The following is an 18565-nucleotide window of genomic DNA, read 5'->3' on the forward strand; positions in this document are numbered from 1 at the left end:
TAAGCGCCATCTATTTTCGAATAGCAGCACTGACTAAAATTAAAACTTTGTCTATGGTTATCGTTAAGATCATCGAGAATATCAGTTAGAAGTTTTAGTCCATTCAACACTAGATGGCGCAGCGTATTATTTTAGTAATGGCAACACTAGTTAATACTGTCAATGGCACTGACTGAAGGTCGACAAATTCAATTTTCAAATAATAACGACGAAATACCGGGTTCGGTGCATTACTGATGTTGATTACGATTTGTAATATAAATAAATAAAAGAAATATGCATGTGTATAAGTGAAGTGGATTTTGGTTCAGTTAATTTACAATGGAGCCTTCAAAAGAAGCGATAGCGGTTCGCATCACGCGGTTAAACCGTCTGATTCTGGGAAAGGTGACAGGTGGGACTACGAGGTTCAGTAAAAAGACAATAGATCGCGAAGCCCTATTGGATGCCCTCACAGTTCTCTACGATGAGTGTAATGATGACCCAGTCAAGAAGAGTGATGACTTGGTTAAAGCCTTTTTGGACAAGTGTAAGTTGCTTTTGTAATATCCCTAAAGTACTTAAATTGAAACTACAACGGTCTGCTGCCCTAAGGCTACCTTTTGACCTTTAAGAATTAGCATTTTAAAACAGATAAATGGTGTATGCGTTGTGATGCAATTTTTTTATGTGTAATAAGAGAGAAGTAACCAGTTCAAAGCATTTATTTAGATATTGATTGATTAGAAAAAAAAGGATTTTTCTTAAGAAGATCTGAAGCCAATAAAGAAATCGCAATAAGGAACCTTTGACTTGGCACGACTTTGTATAGATTTCATTACTTTTTAGAGATAAATAAGCAGCTCCACCTGGCTTGGCTAGTTTAAGATAAGTTTAATTCATTAATTTGTTATCTCAAATTAAGTTATTAATAACATGATTAAGATAAGAGAGTAGGTTAAAGCTGTGCAGGGGGTAACAGACATTAAAATTTGAAATAAGAACTGTATTTTCTGGTACATATAGGCCAAATTTCTTACCAAAACAATAGTTTCAAATAATTGTTTACTGCCAGAAATATAAATGATATTGGAAATACATAAGTTAGGTAACTTTTAAACCAATATATATTATCTTGTCCTAGATCGGAGTACATTGGCAGAACTGCGAAGAACTCGAGTATGCATATCAGACTTTGATATGCTGCAGACTATTGGACGAGGACACTTTGGAGAGGTTCATGTAAGGTTTCATGCTTATACTGTGATATTATGTTTGTTTAAACTTTTTGAAAGGACTTATTATTTATTGTTTGTTTTCATAATTCAAGATGGTCCGAGAGAAGCAAACAGGAGATGTGTATGCTATGAAGACACTCCGCAAGGAACAATCTCGTAAGCGGGCTGATGAGGAACGAGACGTGCTTGCGACAGCCACTGGACCATGGCTACCAAAGCTGCAGTATGCTTTTCAAGTAAGTGGCAATCGGAAAGAACTGATAGTTTTAAAATTGTGTTGTATAGAGAATTCTCAATTCAAAAGCTCCTGATGTCAGTAAATATTGCATAATATGGTGATTTCACAAACTCACATGCAATTGTTACCTGAAAAAACATCTCACCATTTGCCCGTTAGTCAAGTACGTGTCCAGTTGTCAGAATGAGTTGCATGATTTTTTGTTTGTTGTACAGGACAGTAGCAACCTGTACTTAGTGATGGAGCTGTGTTGTGGCGGCGACCTGGCGGGGCTGATGGCGCGGCGAGCGCACCCGCTGCCCGAGCGAGACGCCGCCTTCTACATCGCGGAGGTCGCGCACGCACTCAAAGCTCTGCACGGCATGGGATACGTGCACAGAGATGTCAAACCACACAACATACTGCTTGATAGGTGAGCACAGATTGCTGATTGTCAGTGGAATATTGTTTTATTAATTGTGTAGTGAGCAGATGTAACAAAAGGTGTTGTCTTGTTTGTAGATGTGGTCATGTAAAGCTGGGCGACTTCGGTTCATCAGCGCGTCTGTCCGAGGGGGGGTGTTCAGGCGTGGCGGTGGGCACGGCGGACTACATGGCGCCGGAGCTGCTGGCGGCGGCGGACTGCGCGGCCCATACTGTGTGTCAACAGTACTGCGCCAGGCTCGTTACCACTGCCATTGTGGGTCGCGCTCACACACGCATGTGCTTATACTTACACCACCACGCATCTTGTTACACTCTTACTCTTACACTTGCCTGCCACACTTGGTGTAGTCTATTTACTTTGGCGGCATCACTTAGTTTGCCCAAATATGGAAGTACACACACTAATGTCTTGTACAAAGTTCAAATATAAAAGATACTCGAACACAAAAAATCCTTTTTGACGAAATCCGCAATACTGAGTTAAAAGTACTTGTTTACTTTTCTTTATTAGCACTTCATATTTACACAAATAGAGTGAATAGAAAAAACTCCTAGAACAGATATTTAAATATTAAATTTAAAAAAAAATCAAAGACAAAAGTGTTGACAGACACTTGGTGTGGCACCAAGTGTGGCAGGGACCTAAACTGTTTCAACTTGACATGACAATGAACTTTAAACTTTGAGAATATTTGTAAACAAAATGTAAACCTGTTGGTGATTAGATGTAACTCTTTTTATTTCATAATATTGTAGCAGGTAGCAAGGATTGACATGTTGTAGAACTTGTAGATAGCATGCTAGAGTAGACCAGTGATATGGAGTATTGAATAAATTAAGTTAACAAAATTGAATTTGATGGATTGGTTGCATATACAATACTGAAAACTGGTGATTAGTGACTAACATAGTAGTTACCTGTTGATCTTCATTTGGCAGTGATATATTTCAGTAACGTAGTCTGTCCTTATTTACTAGTGTAATGTAGTGATACATACCATGTAGTAACGTGTGTGTTTGTGTGTTGTCCAGTCATCGTGTGACTACTGGTCGCTCGGCGTGATCGCGTTCGAGCTGGTCACGTTGCGGCGCCCGTTCTCCACGGGAGAGGAAGACTCCATTGCGGAAATACTTAGCAATATACAAAAGTAAGAATTGTTCTATTTTTTTTATAAGTTTACTTTATAAATTAATTTTTTTTATTATTAATTTGACTGTACTTGGACATAATTCGTATAGTATTTTGTGGTGACCATTAATATTATAATATCTATAATTATAGATGAAGTAACACTGATAATGTTTCTTTTCTTTTGTGATTTTAGATACGAGCGCGACTCGAGTCCGTCTCTCCCCTGGGCCCCTGCGCCGGCGGGCCCCAGCCGCGAGTGGCGGGGCCTGGTGGCGGGGCTGCTGCGGGTCCTGCCGGCCAAGCGGTACTCCTACCTCGACACGCTGCAGCACGCCGCGCTGGCACACATGCCCGCGCACAACATCAGGGACCAGGTACCGAGTATTGTTTACATCACTTGGGTCAAACGTGAAACAGTTCATTAATCCGTTGTATGTCGGAACTATTGTGTCTCATATACCGACAAAGATGTGGTTAATAAAGGAATTATTGTCTATCTTTAATGTTCCTAATAAATTGCTCTTGTAGTCCTGTATAGGTATGTAAAATACTATATGTTTGTGTTCAGGCGCCCCCGTGGGTGCCGTGCGTGCGTGGCGCGGAGGACTCGTCGTACTTCAGCGCGCCGGCGCGCGGCCCGCAGCCCCCCAGTGCTGCGCCCTTCAGAACTCGACCACCCTTCGCGGGACAACTGCCTTTTGTCGGTTAGTATTATTTGACATAGCTATCTTTATCGACTTCTTCAGTGTTAAGCAATACTTAATGTATATTGTTGTATAACATTTTATAATTACGTTTCGTAAGTTCTTTGTACCTGTACACAATATGATTCAAATTAAATACATAATTCTGACAAGTTTTAAACGATTAAACATAAAAGGTCAAGCAATTTCGCCTGTAGTTACAACTGAAAACAATGTTTACGCGATCCAGTTTACAAATACGCTCATGTAACCGTTGAGTCGATGTTATTTGTACATAGGCGACATTGTTGGCCGCTAAATCAGATTGGACGTAGGTACATGTGTTTTAGTATTAGTTGTAATAGTTGGCGTTCACTGCAGGGTACTCGTTCGTGGCTCCCGAGGAGAACGAAGATCATAGCGGCGGGTTCAACGCGTCCCATGACTGTACAGCCATCGATCTCGCTACGTTCAAGTGAGTACCGCCAGTCTTGTTTGTCTAAAATGCGTGATTTAATGTTTTTCTCAAGTGTTTACGGTACAATCTATAGAGCCATGGATATAACGTGGGTCACTATGTGAAATGTCAGTAAGTATTTAATATTAATAACATTTTAACAAAATATCGAAAATATATCTTTGTAACGTAGATCAGCAGAGAAGCTTGCGGCGATGCGTAGTCGTGAGATCTCGTCGTTGCAGACGAAGCTGGCGGAGGCCGAGGCACTGGCTGGGGCCAACGCCGAGCGCATCCGACACGAGGCCGAGGCGGAGGCCGAGAGGCAACGCGTGCGGCTGCAGGCCGAGATCACTGCGCTCAGCTTACAGAACAAGTTAGTACTAATACTACAACCTAATATCTTTCAGTTGCGTGACGTTACAAAGCTCTAATCTTTCAGCTATAAGTTGGCAGTGGTTGTATGTGAAGAGAATAAATCTTAGTGACGTGCTTCTGGACAGGCATTTGTTCAGTAGTGAATGGAAAGATGCTGCTGATGTATTACTTTAGTCCTGTATGAAGTATAACCCCATGCACAATTCGGCAGACGCCTGGAGCGGCAGGTGGAGGTGGAGCGCGAGGAGCGCATGTCCCTGCAGCGCTCCAACCAAACTCTAGCGGCCGCCAACACCGAGCGCGGCAACGCAGAGCTGCGCAGCGCGCGGGACGCCGCGGCCGCGCTGCAGGCCGAGCGGGACCTGCTGCATCAGCAGCTGCAGCGGCTGGAGGCGCGCGTGCTGCAGCTGCAGGCGGACTGCCAGCGCAGCGCAGCTGACGCCGACGCTGCTAGGGCGCAGCAACAACACTACAAGGTATACATACACCTTACTTACTCATCATTCATATTTGAAGACTTCATCTGTTATTGTAGAAACAATAACTCCCTTAAAGTTGTATAGTGAGTGTACATCGCAGTTTGATTGATACACCAAGATGTGTGTAAAAACTTTTAAACTATCATAATTATTTTAACTTTTAAATTTAATTGATCTAAATGCATAAAAAATGAGTTGTAAAATGTATGGCAGGAGATAGTTGCGCAGGCGCATGAACTGCGTCACCGCAGGCTCACGGAGCTCAACGTGCGCCCTCTAGTGAGTGCACTCCTCACACTCCTAAACTCTCACATCGCAAGGCCTTTGCACAAGACGTACTATTACGCGTCTCCTTGCGTTCTTACATAAACTTCATGTGCAAAGACTTACAACTGTGTTCGTCCGACCGGTCTAATGTGATACATAACTTACATACGCCGTGAAACGATACCATAGCATTTTCGAATAATTAAGCATCGGTTTAAAAGTCAATTATTTGCGATGAATTGGTAACTTTCCGTCATTACATGGAAAACGGGCACTTGCGACCTGTCTATTTGAACCATATTTGAACGGTCGGTGACGACATGGACACATCCAGGATAATTAGATAGATATTGTTTAGCACAGTTTAGCTGACTATAGTGGGATTAATACCATAATACTTGGTGCCGTACCTTAGGTATATGCGCTGCGGGACAGGGGACATCAGCTGTTGCATTCTCAATGGTCCCAATACCAATCTTAGTGTAAACCCTTACTTACTCTTTTTCCCAACTAGCAATTATACCTAGGGGTCCGGTATTGTGTGTAGAAGTAGATTAGTAGTAGTTGAAATTGATTAATTGTATTTGTTTAGATCATTAAACAATACATTACTTTTGTCTGTAATTTTCTTGATGGGTAGTAGTAATTAATATTGTATTGTTGTTTGTTTGCATCATATTTAAAGGTTGTAGCACTTGTAATTACTAGATTAAAGAGATTGCTGTGTGTAGGTGCAGGTATCAAGGTGTAGCGGATTAAACAATAGCAAGGAGATTGTATAACCAAATGCACCTCCACATTACAATGTTTTTGGTGTAACACTTATTTTTGAGTTCAATGACAACAAATTAAACTTTACTAAGGGCCCACATATGTTTAATCTGCCACAGCATCACAATATAATATTTTGACATGTTTATTTTATTGAGAAAAGTAAAATTTAACAGCATCTAGTATTGTTAATGTAGAAGTTTGCTAGTAAGCTAGTTTTAGTAAAGGTCTATACATATTAAAACATCTTAATTCGAATAGTTAATGTTATTCGTATAATATTTGGCAGGACTCGATAGCGAAAGAGCGAGCAATTCGTCGCCAGACATTGAGCGGTGGTGAGGCGGAGTCTCGTGAGGCGGCGGCACGTATCGCCACCGCCGAGGCTAATGCTGCCAAGGAACTGCGCGCCAGGCAGGCCATGGAGGCCAAGCTGGAGAAAATGGAACATGAGAACAGAGAACTCAAGGATGCACTCGACGAGGCCAACAGGAACCTCGCTGATACACAGGTAAGGAAAACGATGAGAAATCTTCGGTATAGCTTAAAGCTGCTATTCTATACAGACAGGGTCGTCTAGTAGCAGTAGACGTTATATGGCTTATAATATATAATATTGATGTATCGCAGGACCGTCTATGTGAGAAGCAACGTATGGCCTGTACATCCTCGGAGCAGTTGCAGGAGCTACAAGTACAGCTCGCACAGGAACGAGTGCGGGCCTCCACGCTACTCGCGCAAGTACAGGTACAAGAGCAGTTCTGTCTTACTGGACTTATAATTATATCATTATTTATTAATAACTAGCTGACCCGGCAAACTTCGTATCGCCTCAAACATTTTTTTCTCACCTTTTAAACCTTCCCTGGACTTCTACAAATAATTCAAGACCAAAATTAGCCAAATCAGTCCAGCTGTTCTCGAGTTTTAGCGAGACTAACAAATAGCAATTGATTTTTATATATAGAGATATGTCAACTTTAAATTATAGTAGATTGAAATCGTCGATCCGTATTAAGTAAGCGTGGTCATTATTGCCGATTCCTTCTTCGTGGGTGGAGAGGTCTTTTCTCAGCATTATAATAGTTATAGGGTATTGAAGTGAGTACAATATACGAGCATGTTATGCAGGAGTTGGAGCGCGGCGTGGAGGAGTCGGTCCGTCGCGAGGCGGCCGTGGAGGAGCAGTGCGCGCGCACCGAGGCCAGGCTCACGGAGCGACTGCGGGACGCCGAGGGACGCGCCGCCGCCGCGCTGCATGACGACGCCCGCCATCGGGAGAAGGTACACCATTCTACTGCCTCTTATTTACCACATAACAAACACTCCCTAGTACCCGTAGTCCGTACCCATCAGTCCGCACTCACTGATGAACAATTTACTTGGCAGACAATTTTATTGAAATAATCAAATAACTTACTAAAGATTCATTTGAAATGGATAATTAATACCTATTTAGGTTATAAATCGTGGATTCTCATTAAGAATATTCACCTATCATATGTAACATGTAAACAATACAACAGGTGAACACCCTGGAGCAGTTAGTGAGACAGCTCGAAAGGGAAGTGAGTGCGTTAGAGAAGAGGTCCTGTGTGACGTGCGCGGCCGCGGCGTCGGGCTCGCAGGACGGGGAGGCCGGGCACCACGCACCCGGCCACACGAGCGACGCCAGGAAGGACGCGCACAGCGACACCGAGAGCGTCGGGGACGCACAGGCTCAGGCACAACTCTCATTGCTCAAGGAACAACTGGAAAAGGCCGAAGCACAATTACAGGTGAATACAGATGCTTTTAATAATAATATGCGAAAGGTCATTGTAACTTAGATTACAAACTAACAATAATATTTTCACTTAATATAATGGTTTTGTGTTAGCACTTTTGTTTGTTGTGATTTTAATCTGATCGTTTGTTTCCAGGCGCGTGCCGAAGAAATAGCAACTTTACGCCAAGAGGCGAGAGCTGCTAATCTAGCGAGATGGAGAAAGGTAATTATTGTGCACTAACTTACAATAGTGTCACATTGTTTTGCAACTAAATATTAACTCATTCCATTACAATCTTTAATATGTTTTTGGCAAATTTTATCGAAATCGATCACAATATAAACAAAATGTTTGTTTCTCTTTCACCCCTCAACCAAATGATGAACTCCCTATTCTAAAAGTTAAAGTTACTATTCACAGAAGACAATGTAAAACTCTTATAATAAATAATGTACCTACCAGGAACGCGAGTACAACGAATTATCAGTAGAAACGAAATCGACGGCGCGCGACTTAAAGCGCGCGGAGGAACGTTTGGCTAACGCCATCGAGGCACGTAAGACCGCGGAGCAGAAAGCCGGCGAGATCGCCACCGAGCTCGCCAAACTGCGGCCTGAACACGAGCTCGCCACCAAGGAGGCGGAGCGACTGAAGATACAACTCGAGAAGCTTACAAAGACACATGAAGTGGTACAGGCTGAAGTAGACAGGTATGTTACCAAAATTGTTATCTTCTAATGTTATAATTTGTTGAGAAAATTATTTCCGATCCGGGAATCGAATCCGAGACTAGTTCACTCATACATTGCTCCACTGTTGCGTTCACAACCACTCATCGTAGAGATCTATAGTATGTAGTTAGATCATTTCGCTCCGATCCCAAACCTCACAATGCAATATAATATTTCGTGTAATTATGTACTTGCATTATGTGTATCCTCCCTGTGTCTGTAATACAATAATGATGCCGAACAATATAATACAGCCGATTCTCTCCGTAACAATTAGTTACGACACATACAAACTCGCCACCTCGCACTAAACACCTTCAGCCTCCAAACTGCAGTTTCATTATTCGCGTATATTTGAATTTATTTCAGTACAATAATAGCCTTTATACTAGTCTCGCGTCATCTAACTCGCGAAAGTGTCGCATATTGTGTCATAAGTTTTCATTGAAAGATTTCTGATAACATTTCGATAACTGCGAGATGACAAACATTTAACCCAGTTATTTGAGGACTATCGTAAGAATGCGTGTAACCGTGATTATTTTTAAAACAAATATATGTCAAGTTTAATATGAATTTATGTATCGCGATAAACTCGAGTGAGTTTCAAGTGCCTGAAGACGAAGTAAATCTTTGGGACGTCGCGATGGCACCGGTGAAGCGATGCCAACTGTGTGTATCAAACAAGCTCTTAGATAAAACATGTTTTATATTTTTGTGGTTTATATGTATAAAAGATACAGAAATTACGATTTTCGTATTGTACAGAGAGTGTAGGAATCGGTGCGTGGCGACTTTATGTCCCACTGACTACCTACCTGCAGTGTAGAGTCCTATATTTATGTACACTTTGGGATGTAGTGTCGAGTGTCGCGACTTTGAGTACCGAGTGGCTTTCATGTCATACGACGCAAGTAAATGCGCCGTACTTGAACATTTCTGTATTACATTTATTTAGTTATCATGGGCGTTCGTATCGCAACTGAATCATGTGTGTGTCACAATAATGTTGTGCTCTAAAAGTAAATACTTGTAAGTGTTTAGTCGTCTGTCGTCATGTTGCTATGCTGAAGGCGTGTTGTCCCCGTAGGTCCCGCAACGACATCCGCAAGTTGAAGAGCGAGCTACAGTACAGCGAGCGACGCAGGCTACACGCCGAGGAACAGGAGGAACTCTCCTCTCGCGAGCGCGCGCAGCTCAGGGACGAACTGCAGGGACTCCGGGGACATAACGAGGAGCTCGCACAGGTTCGTGTATTATTGCTTGCTTACATTGCTGTGCTTATTGCATAAGGAAGAAGTGTGGTGCACATATACGGGACTGTTGGTAGTTGAGAGAACTCATGTTATCTATTATATAAAAATAAGTCGGGTTTTCCTTCCTGACGCTATAACTCCAGAACGCACGAACCGATTTCCACGGTTTTGCATTCTTTGGAAAGGTCTCCGGCTCCGTGAGGTTTATAGCAAAAAAAAATCAGGAAAAATTAAAAAGAAAAGTAGGAAAACAGGGAAAATCATTAGTGGCGAAACGGAGTTCGCCGAGTTTGCTAGTAAGTTATATATCTTACGGTGGTCTACAATACTGCTGTCGTAGCATGCGGCTAGTCATGTTTATGTAACGATGATAATAAGTGTTTATACATGTAGTAACGGGAGCGACAGTCCATTGAGAAATTTTCTTTAATACCTCAATAATGGCTATCGCATACGCTTGTATTCTATAGATAATATGTGAAAGAAAAGCATGTTTACTGTTTATATTTTATTGTTTTCCATTTCTATGAGAATATTTGAAGCAGTCAGACATGTTACAGTACGGTTACTTAAAATTTAGGCGTTAATGACAATAGTTGCGGCGATTGTTCGGCGCTAGCATAGGAACAATAGTTGATCAATGTTTGGCCATTGACGAGTCTCAAAGGTTTTGTTTAATATTTCACAATCGGGTGTCCCGAACGTAGCGGTTGTTGTGTTTGTCTGAATGCCACAGCTGAGCCCATCGTGTAAACATCATTGTTTCGCCGCCCGATGATCTGTGCGCGAGTCATAGTCTCCACATTCGTCCTCACGGTTACAAGGGCAGCTTATTTTTCACCATCGATTAATTTCCTGCCACATATTGCTGACCTTTCGCGGTGCACTTTGTGCTTGTTGTTCGATTTCGTGCGGTGGACCTGTGAATGTCGATTGGAATAGAGCAGTGTGTTCCTTGAAGTGTGGAAGTTACGTGGCGTCCAGTGTCAGTGCCGGGGTCGTAGTGTACGACGGTAGTGACGGGGTCGTAGTGTACGACGGTAGTGACGGGGTCGTGTCATACGAGGGTAGTGCCGGGGTTGTGGTGTGCGAGGATAGTGCCGGGCCGCGCGATGGAGTCCCTGCCGCCGCGGTACAAGCGCAAGAGTATCGAGAAGCCGCCCGTGCGCCCCAAGCCGGCGTACCTGCGCACTTTGTTTGGGGGCGCAGGCGGGGGCGCGGCGCGGCGGGGGCGCGAGGGCGGCTGGGCGCGCCGCGTGCGCCTGGCGCTGGCCGCGGACCTGCTGCAGGGCCGCTGCCGCGCCGCCGACACCGCCATCACCGCCATCAACAGGCACTTCGTCACGGTACCGCGCCCCGCGCCCATACTCATACCATAGCGTATCCCCATACCGAAACTTGTCGGCCGCATAATCCAAGTTCCTTGCCAGGGGGCCTAGCAGCCAACTTCATCTTATAACTTATCACCGATAACATTTTATATATCTGCGTTACCATCACATCTTTAATATATTAAGTTTCTTTAATGTATATAGTATAGTTTAATAATAAATTGTTAGATTGCTTAAACCATTAACGGACGTCTGGGATGAACTAGTAACTAAATGGCAGTAGAAATGGGAATCTTCTATCAAGGGCAATAAACTTTATCAGTTCTCCATCCGTGCATGAACGGCTGGAGAGGACAGAGTTGGAGATGAATCACTGTGTTGCCCAATTTCATACTGGCCGTGGCATATCTGGGAATGTAGTCTCTGGCAATTTGAACGTAACACCATGTAAGATAATCTAATTGTTTCATCAGTCATAGTTTATTATACGGCCTTGTGGAATCTAGAAATGAAATGCAGAGATGCATACCTAGTCCATGTATTTTAAGCATGCGAGATATCTGTGTTATGTGATTAATAATTATAATTTCGTATTCTTCGTTTTTATTAAAAAAATAATAATAAGACTATACTGCCTCTGTGGCTGTGTCGACAATACAACTATACATATTTGATTTGGGTGTAAAACTGATTATAACGAACGCATCATAATCTTCTTTGGCGTTGCATAACGTATCATGGCAATTTGTGATTGTTGTACATTATATACTATGTCATTGGTACATTTACAGGCACTGTCTTATTAAATTGACGGTTAGCATCGTTTTTGCTGTTCTAACCTTTAAGAGATTTAGGAAGGTAATCGAGAACAAAATGGGTACCATGGTTACTATCTGCGTTGCGTCGCATTACAGTGTTCTTTCGTCATATTATTGATAGTACTCTGTGTTACCGTATATGTTTCATTTGACAGAACAACAAAGCGCTGCAGGAGGCGTGTGGCATGCTAGAGGAGCAATTGACGGACCTAGAGAAGTTAGCTGATATACACGAAATCAAGAACAAAGATCTCGAGGTAAGTCGTACATAGCATGATACAATCACGTCGTGTCAAAGAAAATCCGCTAAACAGAGGGATTATGGGTTTCCTCTTTTGGGGCGAAACTATGTTCGGCAGTAGATGTATCGTGGGTGATGTGACCTTTATCTCTCGGGTGACAATACTGTCTCCCCCCCAGACGCAGCTGTCGAGCGTGCGGCTGGAGCTGGAGTCGTGCCGGTCGCGGTTGGGCGCGGCGGAGGCGGCGGCCAGCGAGCGCGGCGCCGCGGCCGACCGCGCCGCCTCGCTGCACTGCGAGGCCCGCGACCAGGCGCGCACCGCGCACTCCGAGCTGCAGCTGCTCAGGGTACGTTGTTTATATATGCACACAATTCAACATACCGAAATTTGATATGTATCACCGATAAGTATGTATTTATTTACACAAGAACAATTGTATACAAACATGAAACTTACCCCGAATTTTTACGTCATCCGAGCCATTGTATCAGGTTGTTATTGTTGACGGTATGGCGTCACGCTCACGTCATCGGTTACACGAGCACACATTGTTACATCCGCAGTCGATGGCTAGACGCACCCGCATGAACATGGTCGTGGATATAGCGCTCTACTCTAAATGGATGTCCGTGCGGAGGATGTTGTTCAAGCACTTGACCAGAGACCTGCAGTTTGGAATAGTAAAATCAAGACTTGGTTTCATAAGCGACTAATCTCAGTGAAAGCAAGCGACGCCGCGGATCATATTCAAAGTTTTCAGTGTAACTTTGCGTCTATTCATAGAAGTGTACATAACGCACTGGTTTCCCTAATTTGTCGTATTTTAGAACGTATGCAGTCAGTGCGCTGAGAGCCCCGAGTAAGTCGTATGGTTGTGTACAGGAGCGGCTGGAGGCGCGCGAGACGCGCGTGGCGGAGCTGGAGGCGCGCGCGGCGGCGCTGGAGTCGGGGCGCGCGGCCGCCGACGCCGCGCTGGCCGCCGCCGCGCGCCGCGTGCGCGACCTGCAGGAGGAGTGCGCCGCGCTGCGCACGCGCGCGCACCACCACCACGCGCACGCGCTGCAGCTGCAGGCCACGCTGCACGACGTGCAGGTACAGCCCCGACATACCACTGCGGCAACCATCCCCATCAACAAGTATATACAACGCCCCGTGTACAGGAGGAGCTGGCGGCGGCGCGCGAGGCTGCGGAGGCGGCCGAGGCGTGGTGGCGCACCAGGGAGACCAAGGCAGACGCCACGCTGCGCCAGCAGGCCAAGCTCATCGACTTCCTACAGGTACGCACACCTGTAGACACACCTTCAACTTTATTATAACACGATAAAGTTTCAAATTATTGCTGAAAGAATTTAAACGTTTATTATATAAAAGCTTAATGTGTTAGTGTGTCTTTCCGTCACACATCTTACTGTTCACATATTCTGACACAACTATTGACAAGAAGAAGGTCTAAAGTAGCAACCTCCTTGTATTGCAGGCTAAAGTAGAGGAAGCAGGTCGCAAGAAGTGTTCACTGAGCAACAAGTTGTTCGGCCGGTCGGGACGCAGGCCGGCAGCCTCGCCGCCGCTGCGGAGAGCTAACAGGTACGTTCCTCTATCTGAATAAGCTATTGAAGATAAATATTCATTTAAATCTCATATTATTCTTATTTTCTTAACATTTACTTAGAACTTGCGGCTCCCACCTGCTTCACATGAGAGATTCCTACTTTTCTTTTATAAGAATGTTCTCCCAATAATAAGAAACAAAACAAAAAAGAATTAGAACATCGGTCCAGCCGTTCATAGATTAGAAAGTGTAGTAGTACATATAGACATATTCGATCAACAACTACATATTAAGATAAGATACAATCTTTGATATTTTTAGAACGGATGCAGTGGGAATGTTTGGGTTTATATCGCAATCTAATCTGTTTATCTCAGATTTATCTTAGACGGAGGGCATGTGTGGTATAATGCCGTCTGTTGCAAAATATTTGAGTTAGGTAATGATTCAATTGAACTGAATGATTTTACCACCAAAAGCATTACTGTAGCGTGGAGTCTATTTTTCCAATAAACTGTATTTTATCATTTGCTAATGAAGTTGTTTGTTGGACATTGAATGTTTAACAGCTACGGTGATTAGAACAAACATCGTCTCACGTTCCATCTGATGATCTGTAAAACGCTAGCCCTCATTATAATTAAAAAATAAATTTAATATGAATGTACCTTTTCACAGAGAATTACGTGAAGAAGTAGAAAGGTTGCGCGCTAAACTGGCAGCTTGCAATTCTGGCGGTGGCGGGGGTGGGGATGCCAGGTAATTACATCACCCTTATTGTGTATGGTAATAAAGCTTTAATTACTTTGTATTAATTACAAATATTCTTTTCAGTTATCCCTCAACGCCTAAGCGAGAGAAACCAAAGCCTGTAGTTAATGGGTAAGTGATAATATAATTTAAGAAAGATTAAAACAAAAAAACGTTAATTTTGAGAAGGAACTCCTGTTAAATAATGTGTATATTTCAGGGCGAAGAAAAGTATTGACTCACCCGATGGATCTCAAGACAAAGGATTGCTGATTGTATGGTAAGTTAAGCCCATATTTATTGTAAACTTCTTCAAATAATTACAATAAAATAAATTTGAACTAACCATAACATAAAAACTGTTGAATTATGTTTTACGGTTTATTCGCGTAACTTTTTATCGAGGGAACTGGACTAATTTCAAGCTACACTAGGAGTCTACCTCGTCAAACAGTTATGGGAGTAAGCTGTAAATGTTTGCATGACGCAGGTCGGACGGCAGTCGCGAGCGCATGCGTGCGCGCGTGGTGGAGGACTGGCTCGTACTGTGCAGCGGTAGCAGGGAGCTGCGCGGGAAGCTGCTCACTGCCGAGCCCAAGAACCTGCCGCACAACGAGGCCAACAGGGCGTTTGTGGTCAGTGACTACTACCATTATATATTATGCACCTATATATTCTTTAATGTATTATGATTTTCTCTACGTCACATTTGCCGTCGCTTCTTTTATTCTCGGACTTGTAACTTGTCATGTAGTAAGTTACGATATCATGAGTTGCAGTTTCTAATTTTTTCATCGCATCTTCATGTAAGAATTGGATATTAAAGATAAGATCACCATTATTACAAATTACTGCTGAATAAAGGTCTCCCCGAACAGAGTATGACGTGTTGCGTGCCGTGCAGGTGAAGTTGGAGTGTATGGAGCGCGGCAGCGTGGCGGTGGTGTGCGGCAGCCTGGCGGAGCGCGGCGCGTGGCTGGCGCGCCTGCAGGCCGCCGCGCCCGCCGCGCGCGGGTACGTCCCCTTACATCTCGCCGCGCTGCACGCCGCGCCGCACGCCGCGCTCTACGTCGCGCCCAACGCCGTCGCCATTGGTAACTACTGCTCATTGCAATTCTAACCTGCTCATGTGCTGGCATACTACACCGCGGAGTTACAAATGTGTTGGCGCCCTTTAGGGGTTAAATATTTGATGATTGGCGATGGGGGAAAACAATACTAATGTCGTTTCATGCTTATTTATTGGTTTTTATGGCTGTGCTATGCTACCCAAGCCGGCCCATTCGTGTCCAAACGTGACTCTCTCAATGTATATTGATGCTTGACTTTTAAGCTTACCCTAGGCTAGGGACCTTTATAATGTTAATGAAAATGTAGATTCAAGACGTGTCATGTGGCAGGTTGCGAGGACGGACTGTACTCGCTGCGCGGCGCAGTGCGGATAGAAGTAGGCGGGACGCTGGCGAGCGGGCGCGGGTCCGGCGTGATGGCGGCGGGCGTGGGCGGCGTGCTGGCGGCGGGCGGGCGCGCGCTGCTGGCGCGGGGCGGCGTGCTGCTGCAGGCGGGGCTGCTGGCGCTGGGCTCGGCGCTGCGCCGCGCGCCCGACCTGCGCGCCGCGCTGCCCGCCACGCCCGTGCCGCTGCCAGACTCCGCGCCGCCGCATCTACTCAAGGTAACCAATCTCGTACACTTCTACACGTAATATGACAACTCATTCAAAAATAATAATAATTAAAACTTTAGAGTCTTTAGACCGACGCGTCATTTAACGAATGCATGCAATAATACAAAATTGACGATGGACGAACGCAACGTTGCCACGTCGTGAACAGTTTTCATTGTTTCTAAGCAAGATGCAAGCATTTTATCATTTGTAAGCCGCCTATTGTCATTCATAGGTTGCATGCATTCATCAAATGACGCGTCATGAACCAAACCTTACTTCTCTGATTTCACCAAATTAATAATTTGTGTCCAGGGCATCAACAACGACTCCATCGAGGGTCCGTGCGCGGCGGTGGCGTGCGGGCGGCGCGTGTTCCTGCTGCGGTACGAGGCGGCGTCCTCCGAGTTCAAGATCGCGCGCTCCCTCACTGTGGACCGGCCGGCCAACTCCTTGCTGCTCACTGCCAAGACTCTATACATCGCGGGAGAGAAGCCGCTCAAACTGAACCTACCGTCCGGCGCCCTGGAGGCGTTCGGTATGGACGAACCCACTATCGCCGCTGCTGCTAAGAAACACTCTCCACCGAAAGCTTTCTTACTTATCAAGGAGAAACCTACTGAGATCCTCCTCTGCTATGCAGAGTGTGGAGTGTTTGTCGACGAAAATGGAAAGCGAACTCGGAACGAGGATCCCAAGTGGAGCACAGCCGTGTACAGCTGGGAGTTCGTGAACCCCTTCCTGTATGTGATAGGAGACGACAAAGTGACTATAGTGTACTTGAACGACGACGCGTACAGGACGCCGCCCTGCACCTGTGATACTGCCTCCCTTGCCTCGACGGCGTCCGACTGTTACTTGCCTGAAATATTCACATTGAAGCTTAAGGAGCCCATGTTGCTGGGCACTGCACCCAATGGTATCATAATACGCTCCAAAACAGACAACGGGTACAATGTATCCATTATAGAGGGCATGACGGCATTCAGGAGCGTCGGCGCGTCCGTGGAGTCCCTCGCCAGTATATCGGACACGCGCGGCTCCACCACGGACCTGGCGCAGTCGCTGACGGACGGCGCGCTGCAGGACGTGTCGCAAGAGAGCGTCGAGGTCACCACGGGCTTCCTCGCGGACATCAGGAAACGAGCGAGGCAACTGCGGAACAAGCATCGCAAGGAACAGACACCCGATGACGTCATCAAAGAGATATTGACAACGGAGGTCGATCTGAAACGTACAACGAACGGAAGGAAATCTCCCGCCACTATATCAGAGTTTGACTCTGACACAGAATCAGAAAACAGCGAGGCGAAGTCGGATTCCCCGAAAGGGCCGGCGGACTTGTGCGCTGAAATGTTCACGAGACAAGTACGGTTCCAGTCATAACTATGTTGCCAGTCTGCTGACTTCAGAGAGTAGTGAGTCTGATTATACAGTCGTGTATTAGCTATATAATATGTTACATGTATGATACAGAGGACATTTCTAGTACCTGAGTGATAGGACGTTCCAGTGCAGGGGAGTAGTCAGATTAGTAGATCTAATGTTTGTATTTTTAATAGTATTTCGTATTGTTAGGCGTTATAAGTTTGATAGGTAATATTATTTATACCATGCCTTAGCAGCTTAGTTTTACTTTGGAGCGATAACCGTATTAGCATATTAGTGATGTCGTACTAATAGTATGTACATTTTATTTATTACGTAATTTAAATTGATTTTGTATATTCAGGTATACAGGGTGCTGATTCTCTTGTACACCAACTAATCTATAACTCTCTTTACCGATTATGACTCGAGTCACTGCTAGAATGTAAGTTATCTTTATATTCTACTTATTATGTACTTATGACATTTCTAGATTTAAAAACTTATATCTCAGTCGTGAGCAACATTTACATTGTTGATGTACTATTCAGAGGACTTGTAGTAGAGAACGAGACGGCGTTTGGCGCTCTGGTTGGTTCATAGGAGCTGGTCAATCAGAGCGCCGAACGCGGTCTCGTTTCGATCTCGTTCACCGTAAAACAAACTCGTACTAAGGGTACTGTAATAGTGTTAGTAAGCTGACGGTAACAACTGAAATAAAAATCCATACGTAGTTGAAGTACTAGAGTATCAGCTCCGTCAGGTGGTTGTTGTAATTGAATGTCGAAGTTTTGTATGGTTTTATAATAAGTATGGAAATGTATTTTACGATAACTACTGGATTGTCTACTTATTTTTACTGTGATTTTATAAACTGACTTGATTTCTGTTTAGAATAGTTTTAATGTAAGTGATCTTTGTTTACGTTCTTTGACATGTTAAAATATATATTTTTGTAATGTATTTCATGGTATTTTATTTTGCGTGATTTTACCCTTTTTTATTTCTAAGAAAATCTCAATCTCATCAAAACTCCTAGT

General features: G+C 44.3%; 1 protein-coding gene across 4 annotated transcripts; it reads left to right on the plus strand.

The window, feature by feature from the left end:
• Positions 1–152: 152 nt before the first annotated feature.
• Positions 153–18488, plus strand: LOC118274719 (citron rho-interacting kinase). 4 transcript variants are annotated; one of them, XM_035592396.2, is made up of 31 exons: positions 153–529; positions 1124–1221; positions 1310–1453; positions 1671–1867; positions 1957–2134; positions 2914–3029; positions 3207–3387; positions 3582–3717; positions 4078–4171; positions 4347–4529; positions 4743–5007; positions 5224–5289; positions 6338–6559; positions 6679–6795; positions 7180–7332; positions 7575–7826; positions 7971–8039; positions 8280–8527; positions 9639–9795; positions 12109–12210; positions 12374–12541; positions 13078–13287; positions 13356–13472; positions 13673–13779; positions 14423–14503; positions 14579–14626; positions 14715–14774; positions 14985–15129; positions 15399–15588; positions 15895–16166; positions 16473–18488. In XM_035592396.2, exons 1-31 carry the CDS (start codon positions 322–324, stop codon positions 17541–17543), a joined length of 5655 nt encoding a protein of 1884 aa, XP_035448289.2. In that variant the 5' UTR covers positions 153–321; the 3' UTR covers positions 17544–18488. The 4 variants fall into 4 exon arrangements, with proteins under 4 accessions (XP_035448289.2, XP_035448290.2, XP_035448291.2 ...); XM_035592397.2 differs by having other exon boundaries at positions 1957–2092; XM_035592398.2 differs by lacking the exon at positions 5224–5289 and having other exon boundaries at positions 154–529.
• Positions 18489–18565: the final 77 nt, after the last annotated feature.

Source organism: Spodoptera frugiperda, chromosome 11 (genome assembly GCF_023101765.2).
Source record: "Spodoptera frugiperda isolate SF20-4 chromosome 11, AGI-APGP_CSIRO_Sfru_2.0, whole genome shotgun sequence".
Taxonomy (NCBI): domain Eukaryota; kingdom Metazoa; phylum Arthropoda; class Insecta; order Lepidoptera; family Noctuidae; genus Spodoptera; species Spodoptera frugiperda.